This window comes from Vitis vinifera, chromosome 12 (genome assembly GCF_030704535.1).
Source record: "Vitis vinifera cultivar Pinot Noir 40024 chromosome 12, ASM3070453v1".
Lineage (NCBI taxonomy): Eukaryota > Viridiplantae > Streptophyta > Magnoliopsida > Vitales > Vitaceae > Vitis > Vitis vinifera.
The window spans coordinates 8,231,950-8,250,144 of NC_081816.1; the positions used below are offsets into that span (position 1 = coordinate 8,231,950).

The 18,195-nt window shown below is 34.8% G+C and overlaps 2 protein-coding genes across 3 annotated transcripts; one reads left to right on the forward strand and one right to left on the reverse strand.

Annotated features, from left to right (window-relative positions):
* The first annotated feature begins 1,311 nt into the window (after nt 1–1,311).
* On the forward strand, nt 1,312–4,060 carry LOC100240913 (G-type lectin S-receptor-like serine/threonine-protein kinase At2g19130). Its single transcript, XM_002277183.5, has one exon. The coding sequence runs from the start codon at nt 1,312–1,314 to the stop codon at nt 3,790–3,792; it is 2,481 nt and encodes an 826-aa protein (XP_002277219.1). The 3' UTR covers nt 3,793–4,060.
* A 146-nt stretch (nt 4,061–4,206) lies between these two features.
* On the reverse strand, nt 4,207–12,377 carry LOC104880905 (uncharacterized). 2 transcript variants are annotated; one of them, XM_010659077.3, is made up of 5 exons: nt 12,312–12,377; nt 7,490–10,383; nt 6,204–6,305; nt 5,937–6,114; nt 4,207–4,803 (listed from the first exon to the last, which is right to left on the reverse strand). In XM_010659077.3, exons 2-5 carry the CDS (start codon nt 10,315–10,317, stop codon nt 4,597–4,599), a joined length of 3,315 nt encoding a protein of 1,104 aa, XP_010657379.1. In that variant the 5' UTR covers nt 10,318–10,383; nt 12,312–12,377; the 3' UTR covers nt 4,207–4,596. The 2 variants fall into 2 exon arrangements, with proteins under 2 accessions (XP_010657379.1, XP_059596973.1); XM_059740990.1 differs by lacking the exon at nt 12,312–12,377 and having other exon boundaries at nt 7,490–12,302.
* Nucleotides 12,378–18,195: the final 5,818 nt, after the last annotated feature.

The following is an 18,195-nucleotide window of genomic DNA, read 5'->3' on the forward strand; positions in this document are numbered from 1 at the left end:
CACGAAACATGGGAGTGATTGCGGTCTCCGTCAGGCCAGTCACCATCTCCATCTGGTGTCTTTCCTAGAAAGATCAAAGATCCATACGTCTAGCCCCACATGTAAATGGGGATATTGGTGTAGACCCAGTCATTAGAAGTGAATAGTTGAGATTCGATATTGAGGTGGTTCATACTCTTAACTTTGGTATACCGAAATGGTAGGCTAGAGAGTCTCCGCCAGCCCACAAACATAGGGCCAACTTGAAGTTATTTCCGCTTATAAAAGTGGGTGGCTAGTGAGACGATGACGCTTAGCGTCACACTGTGGTGGACGGAAGCTGTGTCACCCACCAATGGTTTTGAGAAGATTGAGAGAAACCCAGATGATTTGATGAAACTCTCCACCAATCAGGTTCTAGTGTTGACCTAGTCTTGAATGTTTGTAATGAAAGCCACTGACATTGTCGGAAAATACCATTTGACCCTTCTGTGGCCTGAAAGTCTGCCTTTGACTTTTCGTCCAACAAAGAGCACGAGGAAGAAAAGCGGGCGCTCTGGGAAGCCTCAAGTTCTCCCAAAACGACCAAAATGCCCTCATAAGTCATAACTACTTAATTATTATTTTTTATTTTTAGATTTTTTAAAATAAACCTTCCCCCATTATTTTTAATATTACATATATGGTGGATAAATGAGTTTAATTTCGAGAAGTTAAGTTTGTAGGCTCGATTAATATCTTTTCAAATGACAATTATTATAATTCTTATATCATATAAATTTAAACAATTCAAAATAATTATATTAATTACTCTAAATTAAAATAAAACTGTTAATTTCTTTATGGTTAAGTTTTATACATCAATTGTAAATTTTACAAATATCTTTGACAAGATTTATTAATCAGTATTTTTGGTTTGATATGATGGGGCATATACGAGGTCTGATGTTAAATTTTAAACTAAGTAACATAAAATTTGCATTTTCCAGGAATGAGAACATGGGGTATGACCGCTTTTCCATCCTAAATTTTTTCTTGAAATGAGAAAAATAGTCCAATTCAATCACAATTTTCTAGAAAGTTTTAGGCCAACAATGGAGGCTTCGTTCTTCTGACGACTTAGGAATAAGGGCAAAGGGCATGGTGGTCAGTTCAAGCAGCTTGATTTTGACTTTAAATTGTGAGACTGAGACAACAACCAGCCGTTTGGTTTTCCTCCATGACCCGCATGTTAGACTTCTTCTTCCCCTCTTCTTTTGTCTCCTCTCTTTTTACACACTCGTTATAAATCCTCTGAAATCTCTTCTTTTGTTTGGGCAGAGTGGTGCAGCCATGGATACCAGAAACAACCCTTGGCTCAAGCTTTCAATTCTCTTCCTATGTCTAACTCTCAAGATCCATCTCTCCCATGGAGGTGACACCATCTCTGGAAACGAAACTCTCTCTGGGGATCAGACCCTTGTCTCTGCAGGTGGCAACTTTGTATTGGGTTTCTTCAAGCCAGGTAATTCTTCATACTATTATATAGGCATGTGGTACAAGAAAGTTTCTGAGCAGACTATAGTTTGGGTGGCGAATAGAGACACCCCTGTCACTGATAATCGTTCTTCACAGCTGAAAATATTGGATGGTAATTTAGTTCTTTTCAATGAATCCCAAGTCCCTGTTTGGTCAACCAATTTGACCTCCAATTCAACTAGCTTAGAAGCTGTTCTTTTGGATGAAGGGAACTTTGTTCTGAGAGTTACTGGGGCTGTTTCAAATGAAACAAGATGGCAGAGCTTTGATCATCCCACCCACACATGGCTTCCTGGTGCCAAGCTCGGATTGGATAAACGTACCAAAACCCCACAGCTTCTCACATCTTGGAAAAATACGGATGATCCTGCAAATGGGTTGTTTTCCCTCGAATTAGACCCAGATAGCACCTCACAGTACTTAATCCGGTGGAATAGGTCTACGCAGTACTGGTCTAGTGGGACATGGAATGGCCAAATCTTTAGCTTAGTTCCCGAAATGAGATCGAATTATATATACAATTTCAGCTTCTATTCTGATGCCAATCAGAGCTATTTTACCTATTCACTTTACGATAAGACAATTATCTCTCGATTCATTATGGATGTTTCTGGTCAGATCAAGCAATTGACTTGGTTGGATTCATCCAGTCAGTGGAATCTGTTTTGGTCTCAACCCAGGACACAATGTGAGGTCTATAACTTTTGTGGGCCTTTCGGAGTTTGCAATGATGATAATACTGATGTTTTTTGTGAATGTTTGACGGGTTTCACGCCAAGCTCTCAAAATGACTGGAATTTGGGGGATCGGTCTGCTGGGTGTAAGAGAAACACTCGTTTGCAGTGTGAAAGCAACTCGCTCAGTCAGCAGAAAGATAGGTTTTCATCTAAGCCTAACATGAGATTGCCTGAAAATCCCCAAACTGTAAATGCTGGGAGCAGATCAGCATGCGAATCGGCTTGCTTTAATAACTGCTCTTGCACTGCTTATGCCTTTGACAGTGGATGCTCCATTTGGATTGATGGCCTCATGAATCTGCAACAGCTTACCGATGGTGATAGTAGTGGAAATACTTTCTATCTGAAGCTTGCTGCTTCAGAGTTTCCAAATTCCAGCAGTGACAAGGGGAAGGTTATTGGTATTGCGGTGGGATCGGCTGCAGCCGTGTTAGCCATCTTAGGCCTTGGCTTGTTCATAATTTGGAGACGACGTAGATCGGTTGGAACTGCAAAAACAGTAGAGGGTTCATTGGTGGCATTTGGATACAGAGATTTGCAAAATGCCACGAAGAATTTCTCAGAAAAATTGGGGGGAGGAGGCTTTGGTTCTGTTTTCAAAGGGAGATTGCCGGACTCAAGTTTCATAGCTGTGAAGAAGCTTGAAAGCATCAGCCAAGGAGAGAAGCAATTCCGATCAGAAGTCAGCACTATTGGAACAATCCAGCATGTTAATCTTGTTCGACTCCGTGGATTCTGCTCAGAAGGTACGAAAAAGTTGCTGGTCTACGATTACATGCCCAATGGTTCTTTAGATGCTCATCTTTTCCATGAAAAGGATTCAGAAGTTTTGGACTGGAAGAAGAGGTACCAAATCGCGCTCGGGACTGCCAGAGGCTTGACTTATCTCCATGAGAAGTGCCGAGACTGCATCGTCCACTGTGACATAAAGCCAGAAAACATTCTTTTGGATGCTGAACTTTGCCCAAAAGTGGCAGATTTTGGCCTGGCAAAGCTTATTGGGCGTGATTTCAGCCGGGTCCTAACAACCATGAGGGGCACAAGGGGCTATCTTGCACCAGAGTGGATTTCAGGCGTAGCCATAACAGCCAAAGCTGACGTCTACAGTTATGGAATGATGCTTTTCGAGTTTATTTCAGGGAGGAGAAACTCAGAGGCTTCTGAAGATGGAAAAGTTAAATTCTTCCCAACTTTGGCTTCAAGCGTGCTAACTGAAGGAGATGATATCCTCATCCTGTTAGACCAAAGGTTGGAGAGGAATGCAGATCCAGAAGAACTAACAAGGCTCTGTAGAGTGGCTTGTTGGTGCATCCAAGATGAGGAATCTCAGAGGCCATCAATGGGTCAAGTAGTTCAGATCCTTGAGGGGGTTCTGGATGTGAACCCTCCTCCAATCCCGCGAACCCTTCAAGTTTTCGTTGACAACCAGGAGCAAATAATCTTCTTCACAGAATCATCCTCATCCTCGGGCCAGAGTTCAAAGCCACGCAGCAATGCTTCTACTGCTTCATCTCAGATCAAGAGCACCGTCTCATCAAGTTCCATTTCAGAAAAATGAGGATCAAGTAAGCAATTTCATATCCAGTTCAAGTAGACCGGTTACTGCATTTTTTTTCCAAGTATGCCTAAGGCCATATCATGTGCTGATTTTTTTTTCGTTTGTGCGTTTGTTTTTGTTTTTGTATCAAAGCCTAGGGCCACTGTTAGTAAATGGTGGCTGCTGTTTCTAGTTTACATAATTTGTATATTCAACGGAAGCCTTAGCTTCAACAACTCGGTTACCGGGACAGTTTCTCCTGTATTAACAAGCATCATTTCTTCAACCATCTTAAGAAAAATTGTGTAAATTTAGTATCTCAGTCATCTAGAGGAAACAAAAAAAAAAAAAAAAATACTCGTTGAGTATAGAAATTGACGGTCACAACATATTGTTTACTAAGCCTGGGAATTCGATATACAGATTGAGCTTACAGAGACTTGAGATATAGCATGTATTGCTCAGCTAGGGGGAAAACCATTTACAATGTGTTTAACTTCTACTTGAAACTATGTATGAAGCATTCTTCTTTACATGGGATATCAACAATCTTTACCTAGGTTGACTGTGAGATGTGGATATCAGGCTTTCAAAACTGAAACTAACCCTTTCCTGTAGGTTTCTGCTAACTACTTTCTGTTCCCATTATCTACAAAGACCTGAAATACGGTGGCTACTGCTTTAGTGTTTGTGCCCGCCCTCCATTCTAGTTGTCATCTTCTTTAGAAATCTTTACATGGGAAGACGGATGAAGCTGCAAGTAATTCTGTACAAACTAGGAGAGAAATGGTTGTGTTCTAGAGTATAATACAGAAGGGCACCATCTCAGCATTTCCGGGAAATGAAGAACTCATAGTCTGGCTGCCGGTTGACTACCTTGACGTTGTTTTTGGAAACACACCCTCTAGCAAATAGCCATGCATTTTCCTGAAGTGTTCTGAGCCTCTCTTTGAGGGTTTCTGAACTGTTGACAAGTTTACTATCTTTTGATGAAGCATCCACAGGTATCTTCAGATCAAACCAGCATTCACCCTGCAAATATAGGAAGTTAGGGGGATATCGCACCCATGCCCAATCAATAAATCACAAGCCTGGCGGTTGAGAAAAACAAGAGATAATCATAGAGTTGTGCCAGCAGAAATCTCCAGTAAAAAGACACTTTTATTTATCCATTTTTAAAGCAGACAACATAATCTGCAAGATGAGGAAGTATATCTAATTTGTGCTACAACTAGGCAGGTTGTACCCTAATTTGTTTTGTCATGGCATTATATCTGTGAAGGTTTCTTGTAGTGTGAGCCTGTTAGATCTCATCTTAGATGTTTCAATCCCTTCCATGTGGATCATTTCATTATTTCCAACAGAAATACAAGCAGCTGTAAAGTCCTTATACAGGGAAAAATCAAAACTCTACCATCAGCAGTGCTGCAATAACATTTATATCTTCTGTCTCCTAAGTCTTAGCCAATCATCAACACATCTATATGTATATTATGTTCACCATATTCTGCATCCCTTAGTAAAGTAGAATAAGTTACCGTAATGTTTAAATACCAGACATGATGTTTGTTTTCTCAGTCTGTGTTCCTGCAGACCGGAGGCCATTCACCATCTTTCAGTTTGGTATATGTTATTATTTTTTTTTTATATATATACATAACTGAGAAACCTTCCATGGCCAAGTCCTTCGGATTCTTCATGGGGACTCAAACCTTGGGACGTTGGTTGCACCTGTCACAACTAACATAGGGTAATCGAAGGCATTCAACCACCAACAAAAACCAAACCTGGGACAGTGCACCTCTACCATGCATCCATCATTTACCCTAACCAATTGAGCACACCGATGGGCTTTGGCACATATCAATTATCATAACCGCACATCAAAGTCGGTATAATAAGCAGCACAATCTTTTGTTCATGTCTTGTTTTGTAACCCATGATTGCATTATGAAGACGAATGTTGTCTGTGGATGCTTTTACTTCCATAAGATTAAAGAAACTTAATGAAAACCTAGATATGGTGAAAAAAGAAATATAGAGGGCTTAAATTTATGACACAGTTCATTAGTTCTCAACCTTTCAGTTATTTAAGTTTGGCATTGGAAGAAATAGTCTCATTCTAAAGTTTGCAGCATAATAAATCAAGAGTAGCAGTACTTTACCTGTGCATTGTAGCTTTGCAGTCCCAGCACAGGAAAGACGATACACAACATATTCTCATTGAGAGAATCAGTTGAATTGCATCTTTGAACTAAATATCCAAGTGAATGGTAAGTCAAGAATGATGCACGGAAATTGCCTTCTGGAATTCGATATATAGGATACCAAGCAACTGAAAACCTGAAAGCCATTATCTGTAAGTAAGCTGAAATCAATTTTCCAAGATGAAACAAGTTGATTGAAAACTAATTAGATTAGATTTTCCTAACCAAGATGCAGGATGTAGCTCATGTAGCTTCATGCATGCCAGCTTTGATGGGTCACCAAATGCTTGATGATTGGAATTTCCATTGTTGATGAGCTCCATAATCCTGCAATAAATAAAAGATTAGCCTCTTACCAGTGAAATATTAACCACAGATTGACTATGGGTCAAGAGCAGAAATGATGATTATGCAAGAAAGGTAGGAAGATGAAGAACATTTAAAAGTTAACAAAATAGCTAATGCTGGACAGAAATGGAAAAAAAAAAAGCTGAAAAATCAACGCTTTTTCCATTCAGCTCTATGGACATCCACAGTCTAGTTAAATCATAATCTTTCATCTTCTCTTACTGTTTCATCCTGTTTTCATTTTGGCTCCTTCCTCTTTGTCCTCATGCTAACCTTAAACAACCATGCTAGTGCAATCATTGGCATTCTTTATATACCATCCCAGCTTCCTCATTCATCTATGATAATTTTTTAGATGTATTGTTTCTTGACTGCCCATCATTCTGTTCCATAAATCATGGGTGGCCTCAGATCAGTTTCACAAAATTCTTCCTTCAACTTGACAGAAACCAAATGAATACACACCCACTATGGAAGCACTTCTTCCCATCACCAGAAGTGGAATATAAATAGTAACCTTGTTCTGTTTTAGTTATAGAGGGGTTCAACAAGAGGCCCACAGAAATCCTATTTAACATATTGCTTTCTGTGTTTTGTTTTGTCACTGCATATTGTCCAATAATTTCTACACATTTCACCACTATTTCAACAAAAACCCATTAAAGAAATCCCAAATTCAACAATAAAAATTACCCCACAATTCATTTGTCCATTTGCCACATGGCTAAACTAAGGAAAAACGGAAAAAAATAAAAATTTGAAAAATATTTTTATTGACCAATTAGAATTGCCTCCCAAGATCTATAATTGCTTCAAAAGGTCCAATATACATACATTATTAGACCTCTTGAATAGAGTCAAAAAGATTTTGTGAAAATTGAAGATTTTTGCATAGAAGTAAGCACTTCAAATTAAAACATAGAAGTTGAAATGCAAATTGGAAGTACCTCAAAATTTGAGGTGTTCAAGATGTGGCCACCATCAGATTGACAGACTAAAGCCAAAGAAATAGTATATAGCCACAATATTGATGTGTGCCAACTGTATCATAACAATATGGCACCATCCTTAATTTAAGTGTAAGTTGAAACATATATTCAAATCAACAATATTTAATACAGGAAAGAATAAAGAGAAACAACAATAGAGTAGCAAGAACTTACTTGTTATGCAGTGGCTTTCGTAGCTGTGGCTGCTCAGATTCAAAAAACTCAAATAAAAGCTCATTATTACTTGAAAATGCAGGTAAAGCAATTATACTCAAAGACTCATTTCCATCATATGGGGAAACCTCGAATGAATGGACAAGCTCCTGAGCTGAGTCAAATTTCAGCAGTAATTTTATTTCCTCCTGAATATGCTTCATATCTTTTGCTTCTAGAGAAGGTGCAGAAATCTTGGTTTCAGAAGGAGAATGAGATTCGACTTCTCTTATGTCCTGAATTTCAGCCTCCATGCGTTCTGTACTTTGACTGTTGGAGACTTGTGGGTGACAAAACAACTGAACGGCTGAAAGGAAAGGAACAAAATGGGCATGAAATGATGATGAATCAGTAAGCAGCCCTTTCAGATTTCGGGAATCTTCAGCCTTAACATCCAATCCATAATTTCCTGGCTTTTCATACCAGTTCCAAACAGCATTAAGTGACACATCAGGTATCTGATGTTTGCAGAGGGAACCATGGGAGGGCTGACTAGCTGAGCAATCATCACATTTCTCATATACAAATGAAGAAGAAATAACCGGAGTGGCAGACTGGAGGAGTTTTTCAAATTCTGCAAGCGGGCAGCCTGTAGCAAGCTGAACACTCTCAGACTCTAATTGCAGTCTGTAGGCAGCATCTAGAGCTTGAACTGCCATTTGTGAGCCAATTGAGAACCGAGTAGAATCCTGTAGTTTATTACTACATGCAGCATTATCTTCAGCAGTTTCAACTTTTTGACCTTCGACTGCCGTATTCATATCTTCAAGTCGTGTGGCTTCACTTTCAACTGAAGTCATGCTGGGATTGCATATTAAGCTTGTCTTTCCAGGGTCACTTAAAGTAGCAGGTTCAGACACTGGAACCTTATGTCCTTCCAGATGGCCATCATTCTCCTTTGAGCATGAAAATGGTGGAGTATCACTATGACCATTAACATCGACAAGACCAGTGCTCTCCAGCATTGATGACTCTTTTCTACCAACAGGAATCCACTTCTTTAAAACCATCTGAGTGGGAACATCTTGCCTAAATTTATCTTCACAAGAAAGCTTCAACTCTGAGGATGCAGGATTTCCTTTTTCACTGTCTACAGAAGCATGTGGAGGCCTACATGAGGCATTTTCCATCTTTGGAGTCTTTGCCCAGGTGTCTGGTTGGATCTCATTTGATACACCTTGACCTGGTACAGAAAATTTTCTCAAGTTTGGCACTTTTTGGGGTACATGGGCAGAAGAAGGACATGAACGTAAACAGTAAGAGCCACCAGTCACAACATTGTGACTATTGTAAATAACTCCTGGCGCAGCATTGGTGTTCTTGTAATGCTGCAGTTCAAATGGAACATGTATTGATTCCTTATGAGAAAAGGCATACTTACTCCGATGCTTAAAGAAGTTTGATTTGCAACCTCTTACTCCCTTCTTGCTGTTGCTGCTATTGTCCTGCATAAATGAATAGTTCTGGTTTTCTTTTAATTTTCCACAATCAGTTTCCCCAGAACCCACTTGACTTGAGTGTGAGAGATATTGGTAGGGGCTATCATTCAACCTTCGATGAGCAGCCCACTGGGGATTAACCAGTGCATTCCCATGGATTCTCTTACATATTGCTTGATCTTTATTTCCAATCTCTTTAATTCCATGAGCACTACTACTGTTTGCAGAAGAGGAAATAAAGCAGGTTGGCAACAATCCTTCGCTAGAAAATGAATTCTGTTCAGCCCAAAAATTTTTCTCAAGGAAGTGAACATCTGGCGCTACATGATTAGGATTTGATCTTTTTGCCCCATTGGTTCCACCTTCCTTGAAATCCTTCTGACTTTTCTGCCAGATCAAGTCACTGTTTACCTTACCATTCTGGATACTTGGATGATGACTAGAATTGGTTACTGCATCATTTTGAGATGTCAAAGTATTCAATTTAGGCTCAAGAATTGGTGTGATTCCAATATTACAGCGCTGGTTGTCAGTTTTGGCATCAACCTTACAAGCCATATCATTGGCTTCGGACTTGTATTCAGACGCATGTCTGAAAGAACCACTCTCTTGAAGATGTTCGATAGCACCATTTGTGCTTAGATCTCCAGTTTGTTGCATTCTCAAATTCAAATCCTTGCAGCAAGCATTGGTTTCATAGTCATCACAATTCCAACCATCAGACAGTAAATGACCAGTAGAAGAATCAGAGATCCTACTGCAGAAACAGTCCGAGTCTTTCTTGGTGTTGTAAACACAAGAATCCTTAGTAGGGTCAACCGTATTTTCAGATGCACACAAGGAAGTTTCAACTGCAGAAGGGGGATGACTCTTCAAGCATTTGCCAAAAGCAGGACTACCCACATTTTCCATGGATGACTGATAAGATGCAATTGCATCATCTTGACCATGTTTGCTTGGTCTTGTCTGAGAAACAATTAATTCCAAGGACTTTTTAGCTGGCTTCCCCTTCTTTTTGTTCTTCTTCTTGGAGACCCTTTTAACAGGCTCCTCTTTTTTGGGTGAATCAGCAATCGGCCCCACCATAATGCTTGGAGCAGAGGGATAGGGACCAAAAGACCTTGAAGGATCATTTAAATCACCATAAGCCAGATCAAGGGATCCAGTACAGTATAGCTTCTCTTTACCGTTGACATCAGGCTTAGGTATAGGCTTTGGCTCTTCTAAAACTTCTGATGTGTGTGCATCACTTAGGACAGAACAGTTCAAAGAATATGAAGATCCACAAACATTGTTCCCCAGAATTTGTTTTTGCTCAATATGCTGAATTAATGCCCCTGGGAGTGCCATCTCTAGGACATTTATCTATGCAATGTTTTCCACCACGCATCAATAACAAATATCAGGATAGATGTCCTGCAGTGAAAATGTAACTGATAAAATGAATGGAAAAAAAGAGGGGAAAACAACCCTAAACATGACTAAAAACTGTACAACTAATGTACATTTAGGTCGAAGGAGACGAAACTCCTTTGTATTAGCCCACAGTTCCAATGCAATTGTAACGTCATATACACGATTTTCCCAAAAAAATTGGGAGGTAATCACAGGCGAGGAAGTTCACAAGGATTTCCAGTACGTACGACTCCTGAAGTTTAAAGATATCTTTTGGGAATGATTTTGAGAGGGGTTAGAAGCACTTTTTAGGGTTTATAGGAGCTTGTTAGTGTTTGAAAGTGCACACCTTATAGAAATGAAGGTGTTTGGCAAGTTATTGTAAATTACTTGTACAAATTTAGAGAATCATCTAAAAGTGTGTTTAAGAGTGATTCTAGAAAGCATTTAAGTATTTTTAACACTTAGAATGATAAATTTTTCAAGTATTAAAAATATTTGAGTGTGTTTGATAATGATTCTACGAAGTGTTTCTAACATCTTTAATATATGAAAGATAAAAATTTTCAAGTTTTAGAAATACTAGAAACACTTCCTAAAATCACAACCAAACGCACTCTAAAAACGTTTCCTAAAATCACTATCAAATGGCCTCTAAAAATAATTCCTACGCAATCACTTGGGTGGTTATTCTTTTGAAAAATCATTTTTTTATTTTTTTTTATTTTGTGATATGACACTTAACCAAAAACACATAAAAGCATTTTTTTTGGTTTCAATCCAAACAGTAAGTGGTTCTTCTTAAAAGCCTTTTTAATGGAAACGCTGTAATCAAAGCGCTACAAGCCAAATCGCTTTAACTGGAATTACTCCCAAAAGTACTCCAAAGGAAACCAACTGAAAACTTATACAACCGGAATTGATTGTCAATTTAGGACTGGGACAATGAACTTGTGATCACACGTTTACCAACTCTTCAAGGGCACATTAAGTACGTGACAAAGGTTTTTGAGGGCCTTGCTTACATCCATCTAATCATGATTTCCAAACATCCCTAAGATGCAAGATTGGAAAACGGAAAAATGTTCTCCATACCAAGTCTTGTGCAATTATGTTGCCAAGATTGATGTTTCAGTTTTCTTAGGAAAATAACAGCAGAAACTTATTTTATGCCTTTTTTTGGGTGGGGGGAAATGTGCGAGAAAGAGAATAGCAAGAAAATAATAATAATAATAATAAATAAATAAATAATTTAAAATTAATAAGTTTATAACTTTTTTTTTATATATTAGAAAATTATTTTCTTTAGCATTGTTTTTTATTTCCTTCTTTACTAATTTCTAACAACCAAACATAACCTTAAACAACTTCAAATTTCTTTTCCTCAATTTTCTCAGCAAACAATCAGAGCCTAAAACTCATGCTCACGGGAACTTTCCTTCTCAATTAATTCTAGCCTAGTTTCAGAAAAACCCTAGATCATCACCTAAGCATACCAAAGAAAAAAAAATCAGAAATACTCACCCAGACCACATAAACCAAACAGATAAAATTTACAAGAAACTCTTGAAATCCTTCGAACAAAAAAAAAAAAAAAATCTAAATGCCTAATCCATAACTCATCCGCTCCCAAAAAACTAATCGAATACCATAATAAAGAAACCTAAACAAGCCGAAACCTAACGGAAATCAATAATGCAACACGATTAACTTTCCATCAAGCACACGAAAATTAAAGAAAACGCACCACGAAAAATACGCAAACAATCGCAATGAATAAAATCAAAACACAGCCCGTTTGGTTTCCAGGAAACAAGCGCGGGAAAAGAAAAGAAAGGAGACCAGGAAAATGCTTGAAGAACGTGCTTCATTGTGAAGCATTTGCCTGTCTTTCATCCCCTCATTTTCCTGAGAACCAAACGGAAAGATGAGAGAGAGGGAGAGCATACCTTAGAGAGGCAGTATTGTGAGAGCGCGCGATGAAAAATAAAAAGAGAAAAATGGGCTGATTTTTTTAATTTGAATTTTTATATTTTTTACATTTTATTTTTATATAGATTTTATTATTTTTGGGTATTGAATGTGCTTTTTTTACATCCTAAAAAACGGTTTTTTTGCAAATTCACCGAATATTTAGAAAATAGCATATTCTAGTCTATGATGCCGCCACATCACTCTTGATATGGTCCACACTTTTCCTGATCATTTTAAATTTAGAAAATTCACTGCTTTATTAATATTTTTAAATATATATATATATATTCCCATTTTTTATGGTATATATGACAGAGCAAGAGAGACCGTTGGGCCGAATCCAGTGCGATGGGCTCAACCGACTCGCCCCACCCAGGGGCTAGTCCAATGAATGGCTAGCCCATCCCGACAGCAAAGCCTAGACTCAAGGTCTGGCCCATTAAGTTTGGGCCAATTTTTGTATGCATTATTAATTTATTAGCTGTTTTATTATTTGTCAAAATTTTATCTAAAATTATCATTTAATAGTCAATTTTTACAATTTATCAATAGTTTCCTCTATATTTTCGTAAAACCAAACCATTGATATCACCTAAATATTGGTAATGTTAACACGATAGTGTTGAATTTGACTTTAGTCATAATAGAAATAAAAAATAATAATAATCATTATATGATTAAATTTTATATTTGAGAACTATATTTTAAAAATTATAATCAAAAGTGATGGCTCATAGTTGAGAGTGGTATTCGAGCATTACAAACATCGTGTTCCATTTTTGTGAGAACACATGAATTTTACTGACATGTATTGCCAAGAGATATAAATCAAACTAGAAGTAAAAGAAGAGATGAATGTATTTTCAAATATATTAAAAGTTACATAATTGAATTATTATTTTCTAATATCATTAAGTTGACTTTTCAATATAATTAAAGTGTATTTGAAAGTGTTTTTAAAAAGTGTTAAAAATTTTTAATACTTAAAAGAAATAAATTTTCGAGTGTTAGAAATATTATAAAAGCTTCCTAAAATATAGTATCTTTTTCTTTAAAATTATTTTATAATATATATTTTAATTGAAAATTTTAACTCAAACTCAACATCGTTAATAAATGTAATTGCTTAGGCTTGGGTAAAAGTCAAATTAATTTGGGTTGCACTTAATTCAATTGATATCCACATGAAATGTTCTGTCGCCTTGGCTAGATTTCATTCATTCTCCTAAAAGCTTATAAAATTTGGCTTTCTAAAATGAAGCTAAAATTATTTAATAAAGATGAAGCAATTTAGTAATAAGGGGTTTTTTTTTTTATATTGTTTCTTAGTTTAGTTGATTTACAAAGAGTGTATTAAATAAAAGTGCTAAGAATGTACGTCTTATTTAAAAATATCACAATAGGTTAATAGTACATTTGACCGGGTTTTTGTTTTAAGTGTTTTTTTCTAAACATGTTTTTAGGAGAATCATTTATTAAGTATTTCTTCAAAAAGTAATATAAGTAATTCCATTTTCATTGCTTAACATAACTTTTTGTCCCTTTACCAAAGATGCCTTAAGTGAAGCATTATGCTTAGAGCTTTTTTTAAGCAAAGATTTGAATATCACTTTACGTGGATAGGGGATGATTAAAGGTTCAACTTATCTGTCCATTGGATACCACTTTGAGTAAAGAGGTCACATGTGGACTTGACTTCGTTAGATGGTGAATATAAGCTCTCTTTTTCTCTTGAGTAAGGCGATAAAACCTTGATTGCTTTTATATCTTCTTAATCAGCTTAAGGTTTTATTAATACCTACATAGTGTTACATTAAGGCAGTAAAATAATTAAAATTATTATTCAATTTAAAATAAGGTTACATAAATCAATGATAATTTCCAAGCTCTAGAACAAGAATCATAAAGTCATTAAAATTTTTATTGAGAAGAAATTATAAGTAAGATCTAGAACCATAACCAAAATCAATTATTGTACTCATTTAAATTGATAATATTAAAGTCCTATTGAGAAAGATACCAATCCTGATAATGGAAAAGACACATAAAGCACATGGATCCACCCAAACATATGGACAAAACAACTAAAGAGGATCTTGCTTCATTAGGTAAATCACAAATGCATATTTTCTAACAAACACTTGACTTAAAAGAAAGGCCTAAAAAACAAAGGCACTAGCTGTTTTTCCTAGTGGGATACCCATAGGTATGGCTTTAAGATCCTAACAAAAAATAATTGATACTAAATGTTAGAATATTTTAATTATTATTTTATAGATCCTAACAAAAAATAATTGATACTAAATGTTAGAATATTTTAATTATTATTTTATAGATTGTTGGGGGACAGAATCCTTCAATGATTGTTTTCTACCTTAAAAGAATGATAAAGTTTTACCCTGTATTTAAGAAGAATTATGCAAGAAAAAAAATAAAAGGAAAAAAAAAATGAAGTTAATAAATTATTTTTACAATAGTTTTTATGAAACTAGACATGTGAGATAGTAAAATACCAATAATTTAAAGGGAAAGTAGAGCAAAGTGTGAGGTAAGAAGTGGAGAGAATGACAAAGAATAAGGTAAAAGACTTAGAATGTGTTTGATAGTAATTTTAAAAAGTGTTTATATCATTTTTAATATTTGAAAATTCTTATTTTTGAAGTATTAGAAATATTAAAAATATTTCTTAAAATCATTATCAAACGCACTTTTAATAAATGAAAATTCTTTATAATTTTGTTTGATAGGAAATTCAGTCTTTTTATAGTGCTCCAAAATAGTAACCCTCGCGTTAATAAATCTATGATGTTGTAAAAAAATTTTATAGATAGCATATGTCATGAATACACAATGGTCCTCCCTCCCTTCCATTTTGATTGACATGGGATTACATACATGTTAATCCCACCTTGATGATCTGCAACTTCAACCACAAAATTAAGACCCCCAAATCAGTCCCAAAATGATTGATAGTGGAAAAGTTAATTCCATCATTAAAATGTTCTAAGTTCATTTTAGACCCTTGAGCCCTACTCCCAACTTAGGCAAGCATATTCGCATCAGGACACTGTATTTATTTGAGTAGTAATCCTTTTGATATAAAAAATCATTTTAAACCTCTTTTTCTTTTCTTTTAATACTTCCGTATCTCATTTTTTCCCATCCATCTCCTTCATAAAAAAGTTTTTATATATTTATTTGATAAAGAGAATATGAGAATGTATTTGATACTGTTTTTAGTGAAAATGTTTTCTCTAAAATTATTTTGAAGAGAATCACTTATAAAATATTTCTTCAAAAAAATACTAAGAATACGTTTGAAAGTGATTTTAGAAATCATTTATAATATTTTTAATATTTGAATTATCAAAATTTTTAAGTATTAGAATTAAACATTATAGATGATCTTTTAGATAAAAGTGTTTTTAAAATTTTATCAAACACTTCATTTTTTTTTCAAAACCATTTTTTAAATTAAAAACACTTCCTAGGATCACTATCACTAAAATTATTAATAAAACATGTGTTTTTACATCGATGCAATATTGGATTTTATTTCATTGCCTTTTAAAATAAGCCTTAAAATGTATATAGCTAAAGAGAGTTTGGTGGGTTAGAAAGTTCCAAAAACTCTCCACCATATGTTTTCATGCAAAAAGGAAAATGTGGACCTTCAATTTTTTTCATTTTTTATTTCAATTTTCCTCGTGTCATTCTCAACCTTTTGCAATAAAAATAAAAGCACTTCCATCTCTTTATCGACCTTTTCTTGTCCTAGAATTTAAAAGATAGATACTTAAAAGCCACTTGGCACTTTTTTTTTTTTTGGTTGAATTTCCTTGATAAAGTAGCAATAACTTTTATCAAATCAATCAACCATATCATTTGTCCATTAAAAAAATAAAAATCAAGATTTGTTATATCTTCGTAGGCTTGATGTGTATAGATTTCTTCTCTATTTTAACATTGGTAAATTTAATAAATTATATATATATGTTTAAAAATATTAGATTTATTTTTTATATAAATATTACACAATTTAAAAATATATAAATTTTTAATTTAGTTTAATTATATTTTACTTTATTTTATAATTAAACTAAATGTGATAAAAAAAATTTATCAGTTTTTTATTTTACCTATTATTTTTTAGGAACCAAACATAACATAAGTTTTTTTTAAAAAAAAAATCAAAATTAATTCAAAAGAAATGTACGATATTAAGTGTGATGTTGTATAAATAAGTCTAATACATAATATGGGTTCGAATTACTTAACAACTTAAGATTTTTATAGGTCAAATTAATAACTTAAGTATGATAATGAATACTTGTTTTATTAGAGATTATGAATTTAAACTTCATTGCTTATTTATTTTTTTCGGTTTTGATACAATATGCTTGTCCAAAGAGATAAAACCTCGTAAGTTTGATGTATATTATTAACTTATCATTATCACAACTAACTTAAGATTAAGTGCTTATATTCCCAAGCATATGAATGAAGAATTGATAACTTTTGGGTCATAATTTCCTTTTTAGTGAACTCTAATTGGACATCAAAAGCTATTGCCATTTGGCACAATCAATTGCAAACTTAACATTTTCATGTACAAAAAGAACACCCTTTTGAGACTTTAACCAACTCCATCCTTATCTCATTTTTGAGACACTGTTGACTGCCCTTTGCACCTACATGGCCTTCTTTTGGGCAACCTTTACCCAAAATTCTATTTGGTAGGGTCCCAACCCTAAGGGCAACCCCACCAGAAAAAGAGCTGAACTTGGGCCCTTTTCCTTCCAAATGAGGTATGCTACAAAAATAATATGGGGGGTAAGAAAATTTTGAAAAGAAGACAAAAAGTAATAAACTTTGGTTAGTGAGTAAATTTGGAAGCACTTACCCTTATAGTGATAGAGCTGAGAACCTCAGGGATGTACTGAAATGGAAATAGGTGCCTTGGAGGGTGACAAGAGGAGTGGTGGATGGCCAATGCCAACCCTAATTGCCTTTGTGTTCAAGGTTGGTCTCTATCCTATCCTATGAACAAATAAAGGATAAAGCAAAGCTACAAAAGTTGGGAAGTATAAAAGAGATGGAAAAAAGAAGTTCCATTAAAATACTAAACCAATGGATAATGCAAAATGTTTGTGATTTCCAACCAAAAAAAAAAAAAAAAAAGGAACTGAATGCATATCCAATTGGCATTAAACAAGCTTCACGAGTTGAAGCATAGAAATCAACTACCCCTATACCTATGTGGCATTCACCCACTTGCTGCCACTATTTTGAAGTTTTATTCAACTTTAGAAACCCACAATTAATGATGTTCGGGTTCCAAATCTACCATCTTTAATGGGTATATCCAAGCATTGTGTGCTTCTCATTAATGCATTTATACTAGGAGATCTTTTCATATTATCTTCTGTTTCTCTCATTTACTCCTTTTTTTTTTTTGTCTTTTCTTTTCTTAATTTTGGGGTTTTTGGGATTTTCCTTAACATCTTTCAAGGGTTGAAATGTGTAAACAATTTTAATTGGTTTTTTTTCCCTTAGAAAAATATAGGTTCATGATAATAGTTTTTTGTTCTTCAGAATAAAAAAATACAAAAAATATATTTGATAATAAAAAAATTATTTTTTATTATTAAGAATAGAAAATATCGTATTTTCATAAAATGTTTTTTTATTGTTTTTATTTATATTTTAAAGATTATTTTAAAAAATAATTATACAAATATATAAAATGATTAAAAATAAAATATTAGATATTAAAATTACTTTTAAAATATATTTAAAAATATTAAAAATAAGTTAAAAATATTTTAGGTTTTGAGCGTATGTTCTCAAAAACTATTT